Source organism: Microcaecilia unicolor, chromosome 8 (genome assembly GCF_901765095.1).
Source record: "Microcaecilia unicolor chromosome 8, aMicUni1.1, whole genome shotgun sequence".
Lineage (NCBI taxonomy): Eukaryota > Metazoa > Chordata > Amphibia > Gymnophiona > Siphonopidae > Microcaecilia > Microcaecilia unicolor.
Window position 1 is genome coordinate 186,595,759 of NC_044038.1, and position 25,538 is coordinate 186,621,296.

At 47.6% G+C, this 25,538-nt stretch overlaps 1 protein-coding gene across 1 annotated transcript in view; it reads left to right on the forward strand.

The window, feature by feature from the left end:
• KDM3B (lysine demethylase 3B) overlaps window positions 1–25,538 on the forward strand; it is a 479,529-nt gene that overhangs the window by 107,289 nt on the left and 346,702 nt on the right. Inside the window, 1 exon segment of the mRNA XM_030211010.1 lies at window positions 16,018–16,142. Coding sequence (XP_030066870.1) covers window positions 16,018–16,142 — 125 coding nt within the window.

Below are 25,538 nucleotides of genomic sequence, written 5' to 3' on the forward strand. Positions count from 1 at the left end.
ATATGATGAAGGTTGCTGACCTAAGGATGTGATTTCCTTTTAAATCGACATGCCATCAATGGGTAAAGAGGCATGTCTTATTTGGATAAGGTGGGAGGTAGGGAGGGGAGTTGGGAGGGGACAGAGAGGGTGGGTGGGTTTACAGACAGGGTAGAAATAGAATGATATGTCTGTGTGTACTTATGTGACGATGAATGTGCGAGGCTTCAACACTCCCCAGAAAAGAAGACAGGTGTTTAGAGAAATGCTGCATCTGAAAGCAGATGTAGTGTTTCTTCAGGAAACCCACTTGAAGCGCAGCCATGAACATTTGATGAGACATAGGCACTTCCCCATAATACAGTGTGCTTCAAGTCTAGACAATAAAAAGACACGGGGGGGGGGGGGGGGGCTGGTGGCTTTGTCTGGAGCTCTCCCCTGGAATATACATAAAACAATAAAGGATAAAGAAGGCAGATATGTTCTGGTGGTGGCATCCCTGTATAATATATTTTATACCTTGGCATACATATATGTTCCCAATGATGGTCAGGGAGCATTCCTGGAGGAATTGGAGGGGATTATGCAAAAAAATATACAGGGCCAGCTTATAGTAGGAGGGGACCTAAATCTTGCGATGGATCCCGCAGTAGATAACTCAGGAGGAAGGGTGTCCTATGCTAAAAGAGATAGACTTGCCCTCAAGGGGTGGATGGCTAAATGGGGGCTGTTAGACCTATGGAGAGAAATGCATGGATCAGAAAGAGATTACACGTACTATTCACCTAAATACAATTCATATTCTAGGATTGATTATTGGTTGGGGGAGGGTGTAATAAGGGACAGAGTGAGCGACGTGAACATTGAGCTGAGAACTTGGTCTGATCACTCCCCGGTGGTGTTAGTCCTGAGGGTGGGAGATGCGACCAAAAGACAGAGACATTGGAGGCTGAATGACACGCTCTTATTAGACCTGCAAAATGTAAAGGAAATAGAAAAATATATAGTAGAATACCTCAAATTTAATGACATGGGTGAAGTACAGCCCACCAGCCTCTGGGAGGGATTAAAAGCGGTACTAAGGGGACAGCTGATAGCGCTACAAGCCCATCTGAATAAAACAAGGGTTGAGCGGGAAACTACGCTTAGGAGTGCGGTGGCAGATATGGAGAGATTGCATAAAGCCGACCCAACAGATACGAAAAAGGTGGTAGAGTTGCATGTGCTTAGGGCACAGCTAAATGAAATACAGTTGGCAGATATTGCGGCACAAATGCAGCAAACACAGCAAGAATATTTTGAATTTGGGAATAGAGCTAGCAGATTACTCGCTTTTAAACTTAAAAAGAGAACCCAACGTAATGCCATCACTGGTATAAAGAATGCCCTAGGTGACTAATACACTCAAACAGAAAAAATACAGGAAATATTCTGGGAATTTTACAATAGGCTATACTAGTCAGAACAGATGACATCTCTAAATGTAATAGATCAATATCTGCAGGAAGCCGGCTTACCTAGATTATCTAGAGAGGAATTGGAGACGCTATCGGGACCCATGACCTCAGAAGATATAGAAAGGGCAATTGCAGATCTACCCAATAATAAAGCACCTGGTCCAGATGGATTTCCTGTCCGATTTTATAAAATGTTTGCCAAGTGGCAGGCGCCCCTGTTACTGAGAGTGGTTGCCTCCCTAGATGAGGCCCGGGAACTACCATATTCTTGGAGAATGGCGGAGATAGTACTGATTCTAAAGCCAGGTAAGGACCCGCTTCATTGCCGATCCTATCGACCGATATCGTTACTGAACACTGATTATAAGATATTTACTAAAGTACTGGCTAAGAGATTACAGGGGGTAATGCCACGCTTAGTGCATGAGGATCAAGTGGGTTTCATTGCGGGGTGGCAGACATTTGATAATAATAGATGTTTATTACATATTATCCAGCAAGTTAGAGATGACCCAACACCAGTGATATTGTTTTCAGTAGATGCAGAAAAAGCATTTGACCGAGTAGAGTGGTCATTTCTGTTTGAGGTATTAAAACAGATAGGACTAGACGGTAGATTCCTTGCCTGGCTCCGGTTGCTATATACCAATCCAATGGCAATGATTAAGATAAACGGTACACTTACTAAACCGCTGAACTTGGGCAGGGGGACACGACAGGGCTGGCGGTCTCTCCATTGCTATTTGCATTATCGATCGAATCACTAGCTAGGATGATTGGGGGACATAAGAAGATACGGGGAGTGATCAGAGGCAAACGAGAGCATAAGATCATGCTCTTTGCTGACGATATACTGCTGACCCTCGCACAACCAAAGCAGTCTTTGGAACGGGTGATGGAACTCATGGATTACTATGGGCTTATGTCAGGCGTCAAAATTAATGCAAATAAATCAGAAATATTGAACCTCTCACAACATCCCCACATGAGGCTGAACAGATACAGAAAAACATATCCGTTTGTATGGGCAGAGAAGTCTATCAGATATTTAGGAATCCAAGTTACCAATCAGATAGAAACCATGTTCCAAGCGAACTATCCTAGGAAGATAAAGGAGTCGTTTGAAGAATTAGACAGGTGGGAGGGCCTGACTATATCATGGATGGGCAGAATCCATGCAATAAAAATGATGATACTGCCAAAATTATTGTATTTGTTTTTGGCCCTCCTGATTCCAATGCCCCGCTTTTTCTTTCAGCAGTTAAATAGGAAACTGTTTGCATACCTTTGGCGGAAGAGGCCGCCGAGGGTGCGCAGATCGATGATGTTCCAAATCCCAGCCCTGGGAGTCCCAAATTTCTACTACCAGGCAGCGCAATTGAGGGTCTTAGCGGAATGGTACCCCGAGAATAATAAGAAGTGGTTACACTGGGAGAGAGTGTGGCTGGGTACCCGCTACTTAGGAGCAGTACTGTAGTCCCCGGGGAATGAACTTTTGGCGGCTGCTAGACGGGTCCCGTTGGGGATGAGTCACTTGCTACACACCTGGCTACAGATACGCAAAAGGGTATTCCCGGAAAGAAAATATTTCCTACAAATGGCCATCTGTGGAGCTCCTGGATTTCCATTGGGAAGATCAGAGATAGTATATCAGTGATGGGCCAGATTTGGGACAAGGGGGGTGGTAAGGGACTTTCGGAAACTGCAAGAAGAATATGGATTGGAGGAAAAGGATTTGGTATATTATCACTGCTTGAGAAATTATGTGCGCCGGTGAGCGGGGGAAGAGCTTGACTTTGCTGAAACAGTGCTAGAAAGAGCGATAAGAGGGGGGGGGGGGGGGGGCAGGGGCAGCGTGACTCGGCTATATAGGGCCCTGCTTATGCTCTCAACTTCCCAGGACTATTATGTAAGGAGGTGTGGGAGTCAGTGCTCAGCAGTAATTACCCACCAGAGTGTTGGCTGAGTGTGTATAGATTTCTGTTGAAACCATCAATTGCACAACCCTTAATTGAAAATGGGTATAAGATATTATATTGGTGGTATTATACACCGGATAAACTTCAGAAGATCTACACACAGGTGTCAGCAGAATGCTGGAGAGAGTGTGGAACAAGAGGGACATTTATGCACATATGGTGGGAATGTCCAAAGGTTCAGGTGTATTGGGCACAAGTGCTGGAGATGGTCCATACAGTGGTAAAGGGGACATACCCTAGCCAGGCAGAATACTGCCTATTATACCTCCGGCCCTCGAAAGTCCGGGTACACTGGCATAAACTGGCGATTCAATGTTTTGTGGCAGCTAAAATTATGCTAGCAAAGGCTTGGAAGCAGGTTGAAATGCCAGGCATGCAATTGGTAACACGTAAATTGGACCATATATATCAGATGTCTAAATTGACGGCTATGAGAAAAGGACATATTAACCTGTTCCAGAAAATATGGCAACCATATGAACAAATAAGAGATGAGCTACTATTACCACCACCATAGTGCGAGAGGGACGGGGGGTGGGAGGGAGGGAGGGAGGGGGGTAAACCGAGTTGGGCTATATGTATCTGGTTTGATGTTATATTTGAAGGCACATGTATGAGATATGGCTATCAATGTTTATGTTAATAATTAAAATGCAATAAAAATAAATGGAAAAAAATATTTAGTTTTTCCATATATGAGTCTGGCGGCCGTATTCTGGGCAGTCTGGAGTTTTTTAATAGTCTGTTCTTTGCAGCCAGCGTACAGTGCGTTGCAGTAGTCCAGATGGCTTATTACCATTGACTGTACCAACATATGGAAGATGTATCTCGGGAAGAAAGGTTTTACTCTTTTGAGTTTCCACATGGAGTAGAACATCTTTTTCGTAGTGTTTTTCACATGGGCATCAAGAGTGAGGTTTCGATCAATGTTGACTCCAAGAATTGGTTCTGTTCCAGGCTCCAAGCCCGTGACAGGCTAATGTCGGATGCCTTCTTCTTTCATTGGGAGTCTCGGCTTGTATGCGTATCTTCCCATTCCTCTTGTGGGAAAAGCTTTGCTGAAACGCAAGCGAAACCGCAGGACCATGATCCTGATTGCTTCCTACTCGTCCTGGCAGATCTGATTCTTGCTTCTTCTGGAGTTATCCTCCAAAGAACCATGGACATTGGAGTGTTTTCAATCCTTTTCATGCAGAATGAGGTGTCTCTTCTGCATCCCAACCTCCGTTCTCTGGCCTTCATGGCCTGGCTGTTGAGAACTTAGAATTTGTTTCCTTTCATCTTCCTGAGGGTGTCTCCAAAGTCTTGCTAGCTTCCAGAAAAGATTCCACTAAGAGATGTTATTCTATCAAATGGAGGTGGTTTGCCATCTGATGGGAGAGCAAGGTCCTAGATCCCGTTTCCTGCCTTTCACAGGTCCTGTTTGAATACCTTCTGCAATTTTCTGAGTATGGAAGTAAAACATTTCATAGACGAGGGGTGGAGGAGGGGATACCCAAGGGAAAAGGAAAGCCTAGAGAATCTATGGATATTACTGGGGAGAGTCCCAAAGCCCATATTGGTAATATACCGGTTTCTCCAAGGGGACGAGGATAAAAAATACCCATTTCAGGAAGCTTGGGAAAGGGATTTGCAATGTCAATTTACAGAGCGGGAATGGGAAGATATATGTGGGAAAGTACAAAAAGCCTTGGTTTGCATGTTAATACGGGAAAATGCGTTTACAGTACTAACACGATGGTACTACACACCAGAGAGGCTAAAGAAGATGTATTCAGGAGCATCAGATGTGTGCTGGAGATGTAAACAACAGAAAGGCACATTTCTACATGTGTGGTGGACATGTCCGGGGATGGTAGTATTCTGGCAGGAAGTGATGAAAGTGCTGGCCAGAACCATGGGAGTTTCACTGGTGTGTGGTCCACGGCAGTGTTTACTGGGATTGTATAATGGGTGAGAGGTGTTGGAGGAGAGGTGGGGATTAGCAGCGGCTAAGTGTCTTATTGCGCGCTGCTGGAAATCAGTAGATCCACCAAGTATAGGGGGATTGGAAGGTTAAAGTGAGACTTTTGTGGCAGATGGAGTGTCTAACAGCATATAGAAGGGAGGATGAGCTCCGACGTAAAAGGGGATGGGTAAGACTTCAACAAATGATGGAGGGACTTTAAGGGGTTGAGGACACATTCCAGGGAGGGGGGGTAGGTAGAGGGGGTAGGGGGAGGGAAACACTTAGGGATTAAGGATTGAAGGAGAGTGGGGAGGGGGTCGAGGGAGGGGAATGGAAATGATAGGGGGCAAGGTTGATCCCACCATCTGTGTTTAGATAGGCGAAAAGTAAAGTTGTGGAAAATATAGAGTGGAACCTAGATGGAGGGTACTGTATGTAGGGAATTGAGTGAAATTAAGAAGATGTGTTAATGGTGTTACAAGTTAGTTGGGCAGTCAATATGTTGAGACTATGTAAAGAAATGGAATTATACAGTGGTATATATTTAATGGTATGATTGTTACAAAAGTTTAAAAATATTTCAAAACATTCAATAAAAATTTAAAGGTAAGCCCATCTCTGGACAGTCTCTAGTTGTTTGCTTCATGAGATGTTTGCTGTTGACAAAGCCCCCTGTCAAAGCTCCATCTGCATCATTAGACCTCAACTTTGTTCTCACGCAACTGATGAAAGCTCCTTTTGAGCCACTTGATTCCTGTCATCTGCAGTATGTAAACTGGAAGGTCATATTTTTGGTAGTAGTTACTTCAGCTTGCAGGGTCAGTGAGCTTCAGGCCTTAGTGGTGGATGCACCTTATATGAAGTTTCATCACAACAGAGTAGTCCTTTGCACGCACCCTAAGTTCCTACTTAAGGTTGAGTCATAGTTCTATCTAAACCAGTCTATTATCTTGCCAACATTCTTCCCCCTGATCTCATGGCCATCCTGGTGAAAGTGCACTGCACACTTTGGACTGCAAGTGAGCATTTGCCTTTTACTTGGAGCAGACTAGGCCCTACAGACAGTCCACCCAACGTTTTGTTTTTTGATCCCAACAGGATGGGGATTACCATTGGGAAACGCACGTTTTCCAATTGGCTGGCAGATTGCATTTCTCTCACTTATGCCCAGGCTGGACTGACCCTTGAGGGTCATGTTATGGCGCTCAATGTCAGAGCCATGACTGCGTCGGTAGCCCAGTTGAGGTTAGCCTTTGTTGAAGAAATTTGCAAGGCTGCGATGTGGTCTTCAGTCCACACATTCACATCTCATTACTGCTTTGAGCAGGATACCTGACATGACAGTCAGTTTGGACAGATAGTTATGTAGAATTTTTGGGGGGTATAGAGTCCAACTCCAGCCTCCTAGGCCCGTTTTATTCTGTTCCAGACTGCACTCTCAGTCAGATTATATATAGTTTCAGGTTAATTACTTTTTTGCTCTTGCTGTTGCGAGGTCCAATTGACCACTGGTGGTTTTTGGTGAGCCTGGTAGCTAGGAATTCTCACATGTGAGAATTATAGACCTGCTTGTCCTTGGAGAAAGCAAAGATACTTACCTGTAGCAGGTATTCTTTGAGGACAGCAGGCCTTATATTCTCACATACCCTCCCACCTCCCCTTGGAGTTGTCTCCTTTTTTCTTATCTCTCTATATAAAACGCACCTCCAACGTTCCATTGAAGCCTCACTTTCCCAACGTTCGAAAGTGAGGCGGCTGAGACCACTTTTTTGCTCCATAAGTGTCTGCCCCGCCCACGCGTCAAACGTGATGACGCAGGGGGCGGAGCAATGACACTCATGCAGCAAAAGCGCTCAATGACGCCCCCCCCTGGCGCAACAACATGGCCCCTCCGCGCTGCCCCACCCCCAAAGCTGCAGAATGCAGGAAGTGCAACCCCCCCCACAAGCCACCCACCGTCGCGTTGCTTTGCCGGCGGAGGACACGAAATCCCGCCAGCACAGGTCCTGTCTGCTGACTACGGCGTGATCTTCGGCGTTGCAAGCCTCTGCAGGCAGGGCTTCTGTGCGTCTGACGTCCTGCAAGTGCACACAAATGCACACACACAAACGCAAACACACACGCAAACGCAAACACAAACACAAACACACACGCAAACGCAAACACACACATGCTTCTCAACGGAGGTGCGTTTTAGGAGGATTTTTTTTTTTTGGTTTTCTTTATGTACGGGCTGCTGCTGCTGAATAGCAGAAGCAGCAGCCGCCGGACACAGTTTGTATTAGCGGTTGCGAGTGGCGAGGGGGTTGATGGGGGGAGGGGCTTGGTGATGTGCCACGGTGGGGGGGGGGGTTGGGTGATACGTGAAGGGGGGACAAGGGGCTTTCTTTGGGTGCTGCACCAGCTGGGGGTGGGAAGGGGGAGTCTCGCTGGACATGGGTGGCTGGAAGGAAGCAGGGGGAGGGGAGGGGAGGGTCGCTGCACATGGGTGGCTGCAGGGGGGGCAGGGAACAGGGAGATAGGGATGGGGCTCCACACACCACATGGGTGCCTGCAAGGGGAACAGGGGATACAGGACGGACACTGCAGGGCGGGCAGGGGGACAGAAGGGTTGGTGGTCATCAGGGGGGACAGCTGGGTCGATGGACATGGCTGGCCACAGGGGAGGAACAGGGAAAAAGGAGAGGAGTGTCCTCAGACATGGGTGGCTGCACAGGAGAGAAGGGTCGCTGGTCATGGGTAGCTGCAGGGGGGGCAGGGGGACAATTTGGCCTCCAAACCTCCAAATTGTCCACCGGGAGCTCAGTCTTACAGCTTCCAACACAAGCAGGTACTTGCAGAGGAACTCTCCGCCCTTCTCAGCGCCAATGCGGTCGAGCCCGTGCCATCCGGGCAGGAAGGGCTGGGATTCTATTCCAGGTACTTCCTTGTGGAAAAGAAAACAGGGGGGATGCGTCCCATCCTAGACCTAAGGGCCCTGAACAAATATCTGGTCAAAGAAAAGTTCAGGATGCTTTCCCTGGGCACCCTTCTTCCCATGATTCAGGAAAACGACTGGCTATGCTCTCTGGACTTGAAGGACGCCTACACGCACATCCCGATACTGCCAGCTCACAGACAGTATCTGCGATTTCAGCTGGGCACACGTCACTTCCAGTACTGTGTGCTACCCTTTGGGCTCGCCTCTGCGCCCAGAGTGTTCACGAAGTGCTTGGCTGTAGTAGCAGCGGCACTTCGCAGGCTGAGGGTACACGTGTTCCCATATCTCGATGATTGGCTGGTGAAGAACACATCCGAGGCAGGAGCTCTACAGTCCATGCTGATGACTATTCGCCTCCTGGAGCTACTGGGGTTTGTGATAAATTATCCAAAGTCCCATCTTCTCCCAGTGCAGAGACTCGAATTCATAGGAGCTCTGCTGGATTCTCGGACGGCTCGTGCCTATCTCCCAGAGGCGAGAGCCAACAACTTGTTGTCCCTCGTCTCGCGGGTGCGAGCGTCCCAGCAGATCACAGCTCAGCAGATGTTGAGATTGCTGGGCCACATGGCCTCCACAGTTCATGTGACTCCCATAGCCCGCCTTCACATGAGATCTGCTCAATGGACCCTAGCTTCTCAGTGGTTTCAGGCTGCTGGGGATCTAGAAGACGTGATCCACCTGTCCACGAGTTTTCTCAAATCCCTGTATTGGTGGACGATTTGGTCCAATTTGACTCTGGGACGTCCCTTCCAAATTCCTCGGCCACAAATGTGCTGACTACGGATGCGTCTCTCCTGGGGTGGGGAGCTCATGTCGATGGGCTTCACACCCAGGGAAGCTGGTCCCTCCAGGAACGCGATCTGCAGATCAATCTTCTGGAGTTACGAGCGGTCTGGAACGCTCTGAAGGCTTTCAGAGATCGGCTGTCCTACCAAATTATCCAAATTCAGACAGACAACCAGGTTGCCATGTATTACATCAACAAGCAGGAGGGCACCGGATCTCGCCCCCTGTGTCAGGAAGCCATCAGCATGTGGCTCTGGGCTCGCCGTCACGGCATGGTGCTCCAAGCCACATACCTGGCAGGCGTAAACAACAGTCTGGCCAACAGGTTGAGCAGGATTATGCAACCTCACGAGTGGTCGCTCAACTCCCGAGTGGTGCGCCAGATCTTCCAGGTGTGGGGCACCCCCTTGGTAGATCTCTTTGCATCTCGAGCCAACCACAAAGTCCCTCAGTTCTGTTCCAGGCTTCAGGCCCACGGCAGATTGGCATTGTATGCCTTCCTTCTGGACTGGGGGGAAGGTCTACTGTATGCTTATCCTCCCATACCTCTGGTCGGGAAGACTTTGCTGAAACTCAAGCAAGACCGAGGCACCATGATTCTGATTGCTCCCTTTTGGCCGCGTCAGATCTGGTTCCCTCTTTTTCTGGAGTTATCCTCCGAAGAACCGTGGAGATTGGAGTGTTTTCCGACCCTCATCACCCAGAACGAAGGGGCGCTTCTGCATCCCAGCCTCCGGTCCCTGGCTCTCACGGTCTGGATGTTGAGAGCGTAGACTTTGCCTCTTTGGGTCTGTCAGAGGGTGTCTCCCGCATCTTGCTTGCGTCCAGGAAAGATTCCACTAAGAGGAGTTACTTCTTTCTATGGAGGAGGTTTGCCGTCTGGTGTGACAGCAAGGCCCTAGATCCTCGCTCTTGTCCTACACAGACCCTGCTTGAATACCTTCTGCACTTGTCTGAGTCTGGTCTCAAGACCAACTCTGTAAGGATTCACCTTAGCGCAATCAGTGCATACCATTACCATGTGGAAGGTAAGCCGATTTCAGGACAGCCTTTAGTTGTTCGCTTCATGAGAGGTTTGCTTTTGTCAAAGCCCCCTGTCAAACCTCCTACAGTGTCATGGGATCTCAATGTCGTTCTCACCCAGCTGATGAAACCTCCTTTTGAGCCACTGAATTCCTGCCATCTGAAGTACTTGACCTGGAAGGTCATTTTCTTGGTGGCAGTTACTTCAGCTCGTAGAGTCAGTGAGCTTCAGGCCCTGGTAGCCCAGGCCCCTTACACCAAATTTCATCACAACAGAGTAGTCCTCCGCACTCACCCTAAGTTCTTGCCAAAGGTTGTGTCGGAGTTCCATCTGAACCAGTCAATTGTCTTGCCAACATTCTTTCCCCGTCCTCATTCCTGCCCTGCTGAACGTCAGCTGCACACATTGGACTGCAAGAGAGCATTGGCCTTCTATCTGGAGCGGACACAGCCCAACAGACAGTCCGCCGAATTGTTTCTTTTGATCCCAACAGGAGGGGAGTGGCTGTGGGGAAACGCACCATATCCAGTTGGCTAGCAGATTGCATTTTCTTCACTTACGCCCAGGCTGGGCTGGCTCTTGAGGGTCATGTCACGGCTCATAATGTTAGAGCCATGGCAGCGTCGGTAGCCCACTTGAAGTCAGCCACCATTGAAGAGATTTGCAAAGCTGCGACGTGGTCATCTGTCCACACATTCACATCTCATTACTGCCTGCAGCAGGATACCCGACGCGACAGTCTGTTCGGGAAGTCAGTGCTTCAGAACCTGTTCGGGGTTTAGAATCGAACTCCACCCCCCTAGGCCCATGTTTTGTTCTGTTCCAGGCTACACTCTCAGTTAGTTGGAAAAATTGTTAGGTCAATCTCAGTTATGTCCTCGCCGTTGCGATGCCCAATTGACCATGTTTGTTGTTTTGAGTGAGCCTGGGGGCTAGGGATACCCCATCAGTGAGAACAAGCAGCCTGCTTGTCCTCGGAGAAAGCGAATGCTACATACCTGTAGAAGGTATTCTCCGAGGACAGCAGGCTGATTGTTCTCACAAGCCCGCCCGCCTCCCCTTTTGGAGTTGTGTCTTCCCTTCTCTTTGTCTTGCTACAAATGAGAGTGGCCGGCACGAGCCGGTTTCGGGCGGGAAGACGGCCGCGCATGCGCGGTGCGCATCAGCGCGCGAGGGCTAGCAAAGGCTTTTGCTAGTGAAGATTCCGATTGGAGGGGCTGCCGTGGACGTCACCCATCAGTGAGAACAATCAGCCTGTTGTCCTCGGAGAATACCTTCTACAGGTATGTAGCATTCGCTTTACTGTTTCATCTCCACCACCTCCTGCGGGAGGGCATTCCACATATCCACCACCCTCTCTGTGAAAAAATACTTCCTGACATTAGTCCTGATTCTGCCCCCCTTCAACCTCAATTCATGCCCTCTAGTTCTACCTCCTTCCCGTCTCTGGAAAAGGTTCATTTGCGGATTAATACCTTTCAAATATTTGAACGTCTGTATCATATCACCCCTGTTTCTCCTTTCCGCCAGGGTATAAATGTTCAGGTCAGCAAGTCTCTCATACGGTTTGCAATGCAAATCCCATACCATTTTTGTAGCTTTTCTTTGCATTGCTTCCAGTCTTTTTACATCTTTAGCAAGATACGGCCTTCAAAACTGAACACAATACTCCAAGTGGGGCCTCACCAACGACTTGCAGAGGGACATCAACACCTCCTTTATTCTGCTGGTTATGCCTCTCTCTACGCAGTCTAGCATCCTTCTGGCCACTGCCGTTGCCTTGTCGCATTGTTTCTTCACCTTCAGATCATCCAACACCAACACCCTAAGGTCTCTCTCCTGAGGCGAGCTTACTAATCTCTCCCCTCCTATCCAGTATCTCTCTTTTGGGTTTCTGCACCCCAAGTGCATCACTCTACACTTCTTGGTATTAAATTTTATGTAAATCATACAAAGTACTCCAAGTTCATAGCTATATAAACATCATTTATTGAACATCATTTGTCCATAGAAAAACTAAACTAATACTTCAAAACTCTCAACCACTCACACAACAGCATTCATACCTGGTATACCCATAATGTGAATTTATATTGACAGTCATATTATCATCAATCTAGACAAAAAAGCTTGTCACGTTATAAAGCAAACCTTGTAGCACTTCGTAAAAAAAATTGCTGCTGTTCATAGTTCAATGTTCCAGCATTCAAAAAGAAAAATGCATCAATCAGCACAGCATTTTCACAAAAAATGGGTCTATCTCCTAGTAGAAACTCTGTTCTGCCCCGGGAAGGCTATCGAAGCAATGTATTCACAGTAGATGAATTCAGCAGATTGTCTTTACTCATTGTGGTTTCTACTAGGAGATAGACCCATTTTTCGTGAAAGTGCTATGCTGATTGATGTTCAATAAATAATGTTTATATAGTTATGAACTTGGAGTACTTTGTATGATTTAGTATCTAGTTTGTACTCTGATTATAAACTGTTACCCCAATTTGGAGTGATTAAATTTTAACTGCCAGACCCTCGACCATTCTTCTAACGTTCGGAGATCCCTTCTCATCGTTTCTACTCCCTCCAGGGCATCCACTCTATTGGCTATTTTCGTGTCATCTGCAAAAAGGCAACCCTTCAGCTATATCTCCCACAAATATATTAAACAGAATAGGCCCGAGCACCGACCCCTGAGGAATTCCACTGCTCACCTTTCTTTCCTCCGAGCGGATTCCATTTACTACCATTTTCTGCCACCTGTTGGTCAACTAGTTTCTTATCCAGTTCACCACTTTCGGTCCTAAGTTCAACCCTTTCAGCTTATTCACGAGTCTTCTGTGGGGGACCGTATCAAAGGCTTTGCTGAAGTCCAAGTAGATTACATCTAGCGCACGTCCCTCATCCAGTTCTTTGGTCACCCAGTCAAAAAATTCAATAAGATTCGTTTGGCAGGATTTACCTTTGGTAAAGCCATGTTGCCTCAGATTTTGTAACCCGTCGGCTTCTAGAAAGTTAACTATCCTTTCTTTCAGCAGCGACTCCATTATTTTTCCTACCACTGACGTGAGACTTACCGGTCTGTAGTTTCCCACTTCTTCCCTGTCTCCACTTTTGTGAAGAGGGACCACATCCGCTCATCACCAATCTCTTGGAACCTCTCCCATATAAAGATCTCTATTAAATAATCTTTAAGAGGTCCCGCCAGGACCTCTCTGAGCTCCTTCAGTATCCTCCCATCCGGCCCCATAGCTTTGTCCAACTTCAGATTCTCCAGCTGTTTATAAACTCCTTCTTCTGTAAATAGCGCAGTATCCACTCCATTACCAGACATTCCCTCGGCAGCCAACCGCGGTCCTTCTCCAGGATTTTCCTTCATGAACACCGAAGAGAAATAATTGTTTAGCACGTTCGCTTTATCTTCATCCCTCTCTACATAGCCATTCTCATTATCTTTCAGTCTCGCAATTCCATTCCTATATCTTCTCCTTTCTCCAATGTATCTGAAAAAGGTCTTGTCACCTCTCTTTACATCTTTAGCCATTTTTTCTTCCGCTCGCGCTTTCACTAGCCGTATTTCTCTCTTTGCTTCTTTGAGTTTAATCTGATAATCTTTTCCGTGATCCTCTCGTTGCGTTCTTTTGTATTTCTTGACAAAGCCTCTTTTGCTCTTATTTTTTTCAGCTACTTGTTTGGAGAACCATATAGGCTTCCTGCTTCTCTTGTTTTTGTTTACTTTCCTCACAAAAAAAGATCAGTCGCCATATTTATAGCAGCCTTTAGCTTGGACCACTGTTTTTCCACTTCTACGCCTTCCCACGCCAACAGCTCCTTCTTCAGGTATTCCCCCATTTTATCAAAATCAGTACGTCTGAAATCCAGTACTTTGAGTTTTGTGCGTCCGCACTCCACCTTTGCCCTTATATCAAACCACACGGTGTGATGATCACTATTAAATAGGTGGGCACCCACCCGGATATCGGAAGCACTACCTCTATTAGTGAGCACTAGATGCAACATCGACCCTTCCCTCGTGGGTTCCGTCACCATTTCTCTGAGCAAGGCACTTTGACAGGCATCCTCAATCTCCCTACTTTTTTCCGATTCCACAGACAGGATGTTCCAATCCACGTCCGACAAATTGAAATCTCCCAACAGTAGCACCTCCCCTTTCATACCAATCTTTTGAATATCTTCTATCAGATGCTTGTCTACCTTCGTTTGTGCAGGAGGTCTGTAGATAACCCCCGTGTGGATACAGGTTCCGTCTTCTCTTTCCAGGACGATCCATAAAGCTTCTTCTTTTCCCCAGGTTCCCCGCATTTCAGCAGCTCTGACATTCTCTCTCACTTACAGAGCCACTCCTCCACCTCTTCGGCCCTCTCTATCCTTCCTAAAAAGATTATAGCCCAGTACGGTCACATCCCATTCATGGGAATCGTTGAACCACGTCTCCATAATAGCAACAATATCCAAGTTTTCTTCAAACACCAGGGCTTGCAAGTCTTGAACCTTTTTACTTAGACTACGAGCATTTGTGCACATAGCTTTCCATGTGCTTAGTGAGTTTATGTGGTTTTTAATATTTACATGACCTTTCCCTCTGCCATCATGTTTATTCTGGGGGTGACTTTCCGAAAGGCACCCCCACTGTCTAGTTTAAATGTCTAGAAACATACAGTCTGAATTTCTCCCCAAGGATCCTTTTTCCCATCACAGAAAGATGTAGCCCATCATTACAGTACAGCCCGTTATTTTTCCACGTATTACCCCGTTCTCTTATGTATCTAAAACCTTCTTCTTTACACCAAGACTCAAGCCACTTATTGAATTGCTCTGTTTTGCGTAGTCTGTCCTCTCCCCTCCCCAACGTAGGAATTACTTCAGAAAAAGCCACAGTCCAAACCAAAGATTTCAGTCCCTCCCCAAGTTTCTGGAGCGCTCTCTGTGCTGTAAACTTGCTATTGTTGGCCAGGTCATTTGTCCCCAGGTGAATTACAACATCAACGTTTGAAGCTTGCTCTCTTCTTGGATCACTTTCAGTATTTGGTCTGTACATCTTGTAGCTGAAGATCCTGGAAGACATTTCACTAGGTTGGAACCCCTGAAGTGTATTCCTAAGATAATATTCCTAAGTTAATTAATATAAAAGTAACACATAATTGCTGCAGATTTTGCTAATTGTTGCTGCAGAATCTGTAAATCTGCTGCTTAAAACCCAAAGGGCTGTTGCAATAATACAGGGATGCAGGAGTTCGGGCCTCAAGTGCCACAAACAGACCTCTTTCCAGGACATTTCTAATAAAAATGCACGAGGGAGATCTGCATTGATACTACCTCCATTATATGCAAATCTGTCTTATGATATGTGTTAGGGATATCCTGAAAATCAAGCTTGTTTGTAGCACTCGAGGCCTGAACTCTTGCTTCTCTGTTATAAGGGCATGAGATTGTCCCATAGAGAGCGCTTTGCTTGAAAGAGCATTTTGTACATCTCTGCAAGTAATCTTTTACACATAGGAGTGAGAGGTAGAATTACAAATCTGGGAGCATAGTGTTGATTCAGTGCAGCAGCTAGTTGAGCTTGCATTATAGGTCTAAAAAGTCTAAAACTGTTAATTGATTAACTACCGATAAGATTTTAAGTACCCTGAGGAAAGAAATTTTGCAATTATAGCTTTTCTAGTATTGATGTGTGTTGATTGCAGTATATTTATTGTTTATGATATAGGAATTTTTGAATTTAGATGCCAATATCACTGGAAAGATGGACAGTGTTCCTTGAGGATAATGAAGTAAGCATGCTTGCGGTCTGCAATTTAGGTACTTTCTTAGGGCTTTGTGTAAACTGATGATGTTTTCTTTTTCAGGCTCTTACAGTATCCAGGGGCAAAAGGTGAAAGTGTACCAACCAGATGGTGAGAACCAATGGTTCTATGGTGTGGTAAACCATCAGGATCCAGTCTCTCATATCATGGGTGTAACACTGGGTGAGGTAAGGCATGGGTGTGACTGTGAGCAGGGTAGGCACTAGTTGCCAGCTTAAAATGCAGAGCCTATTGGTATGATTGTGGCTGAAATGTCAGGTTATTTTATTGAGTAACTAGTGGAACCATGCCTATTTCAACAATGAAACAGGCCCTAGGAAGGCTGTGATGTAAGTTTTTTTTTTTTTTTTTCTCTTACCCCTGTGCAATGGAAGTGAATTTTAAAAGATTGTTTTTCAACTCTGCCTTCGATCGAAAGTAACTTTTCTTGTGAATACAAAAATAAGTTGGAATGCAGAAGATAAGACACAGCTCTAACTAATTTGGAATGCAAAGGGGAGGATGGTTCTTGTTTCCAGGTCCAGCCTGGCCACCTGGAGTTGGAAATCATGTGACTACGTTCCCACAGTATGGCTTGTTTACCTAAAAAGAGAAGCATTCTGTAACTTTCCCTAGCTCTGAACATGATCTCAGAGCCTAATAAAAAGGGGGGGGGGGGGGGGCTTGTCACAGCAGAGTGGGAGCTCATTTGTGAGTAACGTATGGACTGTGCAGAGGATCTGTTCCTGGTCTAAAAAAAAGCTCCTGGCTTTCGCTGTAACGGGCCCCCCCAGCTGATGATAAGAGCCTGGATGATGGAGACCAGTGATGTTGTGTGTATAGTGTATGTATTATTGCTTCTTTTCCTGGTCTAAGAACTCTTTGCATTGCTTAGATGTAGAGACCAGTGATGTAATGATTGTTTAGCTAATCATTGTGTGTATAGAGCTAATCATTGTACATCTGCTAACCATTGTATATACCTTAATCATTGTAGAATTTAGCTCCTCTAATAAAGATCTTATTTACTACTACTACTTAACATTTCTAGAGCGCTACTAGGGTTACGCAGCGCTGTACAAATTAATAACTAAGGACGGTCCCTGCTCAGAAGAGCTTACAATCTAAAGGGCGAAATGTCAAGTTTGGATAGTCTCGATTTCCTGAGTAGAGGTGTTGTGATTAGGTGCTGAAGGCGGCATTGAAGAGGTGGGCTTTGAGCAATGATTTAAAGATGGGTAGGGAGGGGGCCTGGCGTATGTGCTCAGGGAGTTTGTTCCAAGCATGGGGTGAGGCGAGGCAGAAAGGGCGGAGCCTAGAGTTGGCGGTGGTGGAGAAGGGCACTGAAAGGAGGGATTTGTCTTGAGAGCGGAGGTTACGGGTATAAGGGGAAGTGAGGGTAGAGAGGTAAGGAGGGGCTGCAGATCGAGTGCATTTGTAGGTTAGTAGGAGAAGTTTGAATTGTATGCGGTATCTGATCGGAAGCCAGTGAAGTGACTTGAGGAGAGGGGTGATAGGAGTATATCGGTCAAGGCGGAAGATAAGACGTGCGGCAGAGTTCTGGCTGGACTGAAGGGGGGGATAGGTGGCTAAGTGGGAGGCCGGTGAGGAGTAGGTTGCAGTAGTCAAGGCGAGAGGTAATGAGAGAGTGGATGAGAGTACGGGTGGTGTGCTCAGAGAGGAAGAGGCGAATTTTGCTAATGTTGTAGAGGAAGAAGCCACAGGTCTTGGCTATCTGCTGGATATGCGCAGAGAAGGAGAGGGAGGAGTCGAAGATGACACCGAGGTTGCGGGCAGATGAAAGAGGGATAATATGGGTGTTATCAACTGAGTTATTTACTTGATACGAATCCAAAAGAATCCACAGTAGTCTGTGTCAGTGAGACAGGCTGTAAATCCATAGCAGTTCACCCTGCCCTCCCCTCCATGTCCAGCGATTTCTTCCCTTCCCTCCCCTCCTATCCCATCCATGTCCAGCAATTTTGCTCTTCCCTGCCCTGCCATCCGTGTCCTTTGATTCTCTCCTTTACTGTCCTCCCATCCCATCCATGTCCATCAATTCTCCTCTGCCCTGCCCTCCCCTCGATGTCCCGCGATTCTCTCCTCCCCTCGATTTGTACCTGAACGTTCTCTGGCTGGCTGGCGCTGGCTTCCATTCTGTTCGTAACATCCCTCCTGACGTCAGCTCGCCTCCAGTGTTCCCTTCCCTCTCACTCTTCCGTCCTCTGACGTCATTACGTCTTGACGCGAGGGTGGGACAGTGGGGGAATGGAACGCTGGAGGCTGGCTGACATGACATCAGGAGATGTTATGAACCCAGCCAGCCAGCCATGGAACGTTGGAGGTGCAAATTATTATATAGGATATGAAACTTTGAGGTCTCAAAAGTTTAATATGGAAATGTCTTTTCATCTTTGTTACTGTAAACTTTTTGCTGTTTTGTTTTCGACATCATCACTAGAGTAATTTAGTTGTTAGTCTACATAAATAGAAATAAAGGTCAAAAAGCAAACTGTAAGTGGGACCTTTTTATTGAACTAACACAATATACTAGAGACTCAACAGTTATATTCTCTTCATTAGTAAGTATAACTCTTGTACAAAGCAGATCGTTAAGAACGTAATTTATTAATACAATTTAAAAAAAAAATCACATGAATACATATAAAAGATTAGCCCTAATCTTTTATATGTATTCATGTGATTTTTTTTAAATTGTATTAATAAATTACGTTCTTAACGATCTGCTTTGTACATTTTCCATCTTGGAGCTTGCAGACCGTCTGCCTTTGTGCTGTCTTGGACACTAACTCTTGTACAATTCATTTTTCCAAGGACAAGCAGTCCTGTAATTCTCACATCTGGGTAACGCGGTCCGCGTTGCCCGGTCCAGAGCTGGTAACAAACTTTACAGAGCTCTTTGGAGCGCGAGTTGTGCTCCACTTTGTATTCACGAGTGCCTTCCCGCCTGCGGGACTAGTTCTGTTTTTTTTTCTGTGGTGAGGAGGGGAAGTATTTTTTTTTCTCCACTCTTCACAGCTGCTGGTTTGGTATTCGCAGAGCTTTCTTTTGATGCCTTCTCAGTTTCTTTTTTGTTTTCTTATCCTGTACCTTGTTCGGGGTATCTTTTCCTTCCCCTTACGTTTTAGCTTAATTTTTCCCTGGTTTAAGTTTTCTTGTTTTTTACTGCACTCAGTCACGAGAGTCCCGCTTCAGTTCTTTTTTCTCCACGGTAGAGAGTGGCTGCTTGCAGTCCCTCTCTGTGCCCCTGAGAGAGCCTTTGCCTATTTTTTCGCAAATTTTTAAGTATTTGTCTTCTTTTTCCTCATTTTCTTTTACTTTTAAATTGTTTCCCTTTAAAAAAAAAAAGAGACCCTTTATTTTTTTAGTTTTCGGTCCTGTTAAGTTTCCTTTCGCTTCTGACGCGTTTCTCATTTTTTTGTGCCTTTATTTTTGGCACAATCGAGAATTTTGATTTCGCCGCCGCTATTTTTCCGTCCATGTCATCAAGGACGCCCAGCGGCTTCAAGAAGTGTAATCGGTGCAACCGGGTGATCTCGGGTACTGAACCTTACGCGTGGTGTCTTCAGTGCCTTGGGCCCGACCATCGCCCAGACGCATATAAGTTGTTTCTTAGCTTCAAAAAGCGGACACAGGCGTCAAGGAAAGCTCTTTGGGATCGTCTTTTTGGACCTTCGCCCGGTTCTTTGACGTCGACATCGGTACCACGGTCGGCGGCATCGATAACGGCACTGGAGATGGCATCGACCGCGGGAGCGCAGGTAATGGCTGTCCGGAGACCACATGCTGGGAGCAGTGAGCCATTGAGTGGGTCTCTACCTGCCTCGAAGACTCCTGCTGTGCAGGCCCCATGGGACCGAACACTCTCGGACCCGACCCCGAGGAGGCGTGTGGATTCCACGTCCTCTTCGTCGGTACCGAGGAGTATCGATGATGTGCATCGAGCAAAGGCGAAGAAGCATCGTCATCGGTCTCCGTCTAAGCACGGTACCGGGAGATCCGGGGCATCGAAGGATTTGGCACTCGTGAAGTGCCAACGCCGGGAGGAGTGCTCACCCTCCATTCAGGAAGTGTCGGTTTTCGGACAGCCCGGTACCGCCTCCTCAACCTCCACGGGTTCTGACACCGACTCCTGCACTGATCCTGCAGCCTTGCTCGACAGCGACTCTGGATGAGCGCATCCAAGCCATTCTCCCAGGTTTGCTGGAAGGGTTGCTACGTCAGCCTGTTCCAGTGCCGAGGGTGCTTGCGCCTTCGGCACCTTTGATGGAAGCGGCAGCTGGTTGTGGCCGTATGGTGAGGTCTCCGACATCGGTACCGCTTGCGGCATCGGTGTCGGCTGCCTCCCAGGTCGACTCTCCATCGACATTGATGGAGGGAGCTTCATCACCACCGGCACGGGAGTCGACTTCTTGGCATCGCCATCAGGGACATGGTTCCTCGGCGTCGAGACGGGCCCGGTTTCAGACTGCAGTTCAGGAACTCTTGTCCGATAGCGAGGAGGATGCCTCATGGGATGAGGGAGAAGATCCCAGATATTTCTCTTCTGAGGAGTCTTGTGGTCTTCCCTCTGATCCAGCAGATACGTATGTGGAAAACAATAATAAATATAGATCAATAAAAAATTAGCAAGCCCGACACAGGCCGTGTTTCGCCCAACTGGGCTGCATCAGGGGCTAATGAATATCTGTATGATCATATAATCTCCACTTGAATATCTATTTGTTGAACTCGCAATTGAAACGCACACCATGACAGCACTTCACGAAAAAGAATCGTTCAAAAGCCGTGAGGCGACATATGCCACCTCACGACTCTATGGTTGTGGATTCCGCTCTCAAGAGGGCCAAGAGTACTAGAGATTTCGCCTTGACGCCTCCGGGGCGGGAATCTAGAACTCTTGACTCATTTGGGAGAAAGGCCTATCAGTCCTCTATGCTCGTGTCCAAGATTCAGTCATACCAGCTCTATACGAGCATCCACATGCGGAACAATGTAAAGCAACTGGTGGACTTGGTGGACAAGCTCCCTGTGGAGCACGCCAGGCCTTTTCAGGAGGTGGTCAGGCAGCTGAAGGCGTGTCGTAAATTCCTTTCCAGGGGTGCTTACGACTCTTTTGATGTTGCATCCAGAGCCGCTGCTCAGGGTATAGTGATGCACAGACTCTCATGGCTGCGTGCCTGTGACCTGGATAATCGAGTCCAGCAGCGGATTGCGGATGTCCCTTGCCGGGGTATAATATTTTTGGCAAGAAAGTCGAGCAGGTGGTTGAACAGCTCTACCAGCGGGAAACCGCTATGGACAATCTCTCCCGCCGGGCAACTTCAGCTTCTACCTCTTCAGGTAGACGATTTTTCTGGGGAAGAAGGAGGTCTCCCTATGCCTACAATAGGCATAGGTACAATCCTCCTTCCCGACAGCCTTCTCAGGCTCAGCCCCAGCGCGCTCGTTCTCGTCAACAGCGTGCGCCTAGACAGGCCCCTGCAGCTCCCCAGCAAAAGCAAGGGACGGGCTTTTGACTGGCTCCAGCTGAGCATAGCCGCTATAAAAGTGTCCGTGCCGGACGATCTACCGGTCGGAGGGAGGTTAACATTTTTTCACCAAAGGTGACCTCTTGTAACCTCCGCTCGGTGGGTTCTTCAAATAGTCTGGTTAGGATACTCCCTCAATTGGATCTCCAAACCTCCAAATTGCCCACCGGGAGCTCAGTCCTTCAGCTTCCAGCACAAGCAGGTACTTGCAGAGGAATTCTCTGCTCTTCTCAGCGCCAGTGCGGTCGAGCCCGTTCCACCAGGGCAGGAAGGGCTGGGATTCTATTCCAGGTACTTCCTTGTGCAAAAGAAAACAGGGGGGATGCATCCCATCCTAGACCTAAGGGCCCTGAAAAAATACCTGGTCCGAGAAAAGTTCAGGATGGTTTCCCTGGGCACCCTTCTTCCCATGATTCAGAAAAATGATTGGCTATGCTCTCTGGACTTATTTATACACACATCCCAATACTTCCAGCTCACAGGAAGTATCTTCGATTCCGTCTGGGAGCGCAGCACTTCCAGTGTTGTGTGCTGCCCTTTGGTCTCGCCTCTGCACCCAGGGTGTTTACCAAATGCCTGGCGGTAGTTGCAGCATCGCTACACAGACTGGGAGTGCATGTGTTCCCTTATTTTGACGATTGTCTGGTGAAGAACACCTCGGAGGCGGCAGCTCTACAGTCCATGCAGATGACTATTCAACTGCTGGAGCTACTCGGGTTTGTTATAAATTACCCCAAGTCCCATCTTCTTCCTGTTCAAAAACTGGAATTTATTGGAGCTCTGCTGGATTCACAGACGGCTCACGCCTATCTTCCCTAGACGAGAGCAGACAATCTTCTGTCTCTAGTTTCCATGGCCAGAGCGTCTCAGCGGATCACAGCTCGGCAGATGTTGAGACTTCTGGGCCATATGGCCTCCACAGTTCATGTGACACCCATGGCCCGTCTTCACATGAGATCTGCTCAATGGAGCCTAGCTTCCCAGTGGTATCAAGCTGCAGGGAATCTAGAGGATGCGATCCAGCTGTCCACCAAATTTCACAGTTCCCTTCAGTGGTGGACAATTCGATCCAATTTGACCTTGGGACGTCCCTTTCAAATTCCTCAGCCTCAAAAAGTGCTGACAACGGATGCATCCCTTCTGGGGTGGGGAGCTCATGTAGATGGGCTTCACGTTCAAGGAGCTTGGTCCCTCCAGGAATCAGGTCTTCAGATCAATCTCCTGGAGTTGCGAGTGGTCTGGAACACTGTAAAGTCTTTCAGAGATCGGCTGTCCAATCATATTCAAATTCAGACAGACAATCAGGTTGCCATGTACTACATCAACAAGTAGGGGGGCACCGGATCTCGCCCCCAGTGTTGGGAAGCCGTCCAGATGTGGCTTTGGGCTTGCTGTCACGGCATGTTTCTCCAAGCCACGTATCTGGCAGGCGTAAACAACAGTCTGGCCGACAGGTTGAGCAGGATCATGCAACCTCACGAGTGGTCGCTCAACTCGCGCATAGTTCGCAAGATCTTCCAAGTGTGGGGCACCCCCTTGGTGGATCTTTTCGCCACTCAGTTCAATCACAAAGTCCCTCAGTTCTGTTCCAGGCTTCAGGCCCACGACAGACTAGTGTCAGATGCCTTTCTCCTCCATTGGGGGAAGGGCCTTCTATATGCATATCCTCCTATACCTCTGGTGGGGAAAACTTTACTGAAACTCAGGCCAGACTGCTGAACTATGATTCTGAGTGCTCCTTTTTGGCCGTGTCAGATTTGGTTCCCTCTTCTTCTGGAGTTGTCCTTCGAAGAACCGTGGAGATTGGAGTGTTTTCCAACGCTCATCACTCAGAACGAGGGGGCGCTTCCGCATCCCAACCTCAAGTCTCTGGCTCTCACGGCCTGGATGTTGAGAGCGTAGACTTCGCCTCCATGGGTCTTTCTGAGGGTGTCTCCCGAGTCTTGCTTGCTTCCAGAAAAGATTCCACGAAGAGGTGTTACTCTTTTAAATGGAGGAGGTTTGCCTTCTGGTGTGACAGCAAGGCCCTAGATCCTCACTCTTGTCCCACACAGACCCTGCTTGAATACCTTCTACACCTGTCAGAGTCTGGTCTCAAGACGAACTCCGTAAGAGTTCACCTTAGTGCGATTAGTGCTTTTCATTATCGTGTAGAGGGTAAGCCTATCTCTGGACAGCCTTTAGTTGTTCGATTCATGAGAGGTTTGCTTTTGTTAAGCCCCCTGTCAAACCTCCACCAGTGTCATGGGATCTCAGCGTCGTCCTCACCCAGCTGATGAAACCTCCTTTTGAGCCTCTGAATTCCTGCCATCTGAAGTATTTGACCTGGAGGGTCATTTTCTTGGTGGCGGTTACTTCAGCTTGTGGGGTCAGGGAGCTTCAAGCCTTGGTAGTGCATGCTCCTTATCTCAAGTTTCATCACAACAGAGTAGTCCTCCGCACTCACCCTAAGTTCCTGCCGAAAGTGGTGTCGGAGTTACATCTGAACCAGTCAATTGTCTTGCCGTCCTCATACCCGCCCTGCTGAACGGCAGTTGCATACATTGGGACTGCAAGAGAGCACTGGCCTTTTATGTGGAGCGGACAAGCCCCTTTAGACAGTCCGCCCAAATGTTTGTTTCTTTTGATCCCAACAGAAGGGGAGTCGCTGTTGGGAAACACACCATTTCTAATTGGCTAGCAGATTGCATTTCCTTCACTTATGCCCAAGCTGGGCTGACTCTTGAGGGTCATGTCACGGCTCATAGTGTTAGAGCCATGGCAGCCACTATTGAAGAGATTTGCAAGGCTGTGACGTGGTCATCAGTCCACACATTCACTTGTCTCTACTACCTCCAGCAGGATAGACAACGCGATAGTCGGTTTGGGCAGTTAGTGCTGCAGAATCTGTTTGGGGTTTAGAATCCTACTCCACCCCCCCAGGCCCATTTTTATTCTGTTCCAGGCTGCACTCTCAATTAGATGTTCTGCTTCGTAGGTCAGTCCTTGTTAGTCCTCGCCGTTGCGAGGCCCAATTGACCTTCTTTGGTGTTTTGAGTGAGCCTGGGTGCTAGGGATACCCAATCGTGAGAACAAGCAGCCTGCTTTTCTTCTGAGAAAGTAAAGATACATACCTGTAGCAGGTATTCTCTGAGGGCACCAGGCTGATTGTTCTCACAAACCCACCCGCCTCCCCTTTGGAGTTGTCCTTTTTATTTGTTATTGCTGTTATTGCTTTACATTTAACTGAAGCGGGACTCTTGCAACGATGGGCGGGAAGATGGCTGCGCATGTGCAGTGCTTGCGCCCACTTGCTCGAAGGCCCTAGCAAACTTTTGTTGCTAGGAAGATTTCCATTCCTGGGGCTGCTGTGGACGTCACCCAATCGTGAGAACAATCAGCCTGCTGTCCTCGCAGAATACCTGCTACAGGTATGTATCTTCGCTATATGTCTTTGCATGAAGAAAAGGACCCAGTTAGCGAGAGAGACTCATAGAAAAATATTTTGGAGCCAAGTCCGAAGCCTTGATAGCGGTGTCTGTATCGGCAGTATCAGTCTGTATGACTGTGTTACTCTTAGACACTGGGAATGACTGTGCATCGAGTGAGTCTTCACCTGCCTCAACGCTGGCCGCTGTGCAGGCCCCCTCCCCCCTAAGACATCAGCATCAAACCTGACCCCGAGGCGATGTAAGGATTCAATGACGTCCTTGTTGGTAACAGGAGTGTTGATGCCTTGCATTGAAATAAGCAGTAGAATTAATCAACCTCAACGCATGCTGCCGGAAGCTGTGGGGCACCGAGGGTTTCCCCAAGAAGTGTTGATACTGGGAGGATTGTTCCCCTCCATAGAAGAGATGCTGATTTATGGGTTTCTAGGCAGCCAGGATCAGGCACCTGTTTCAACTTCACAAGTTGAGTAGCCTGTCTCTACATTGATGCCCCAGCCTTTCCCGATGTTGGCCCTCATTGAGCACATACGGGCCTTGCTCCCTGTTCTTTTGGTGGAGTTCATACAACAGATTGCTTTGGCATCTAGGGTGCTTGTGCCTG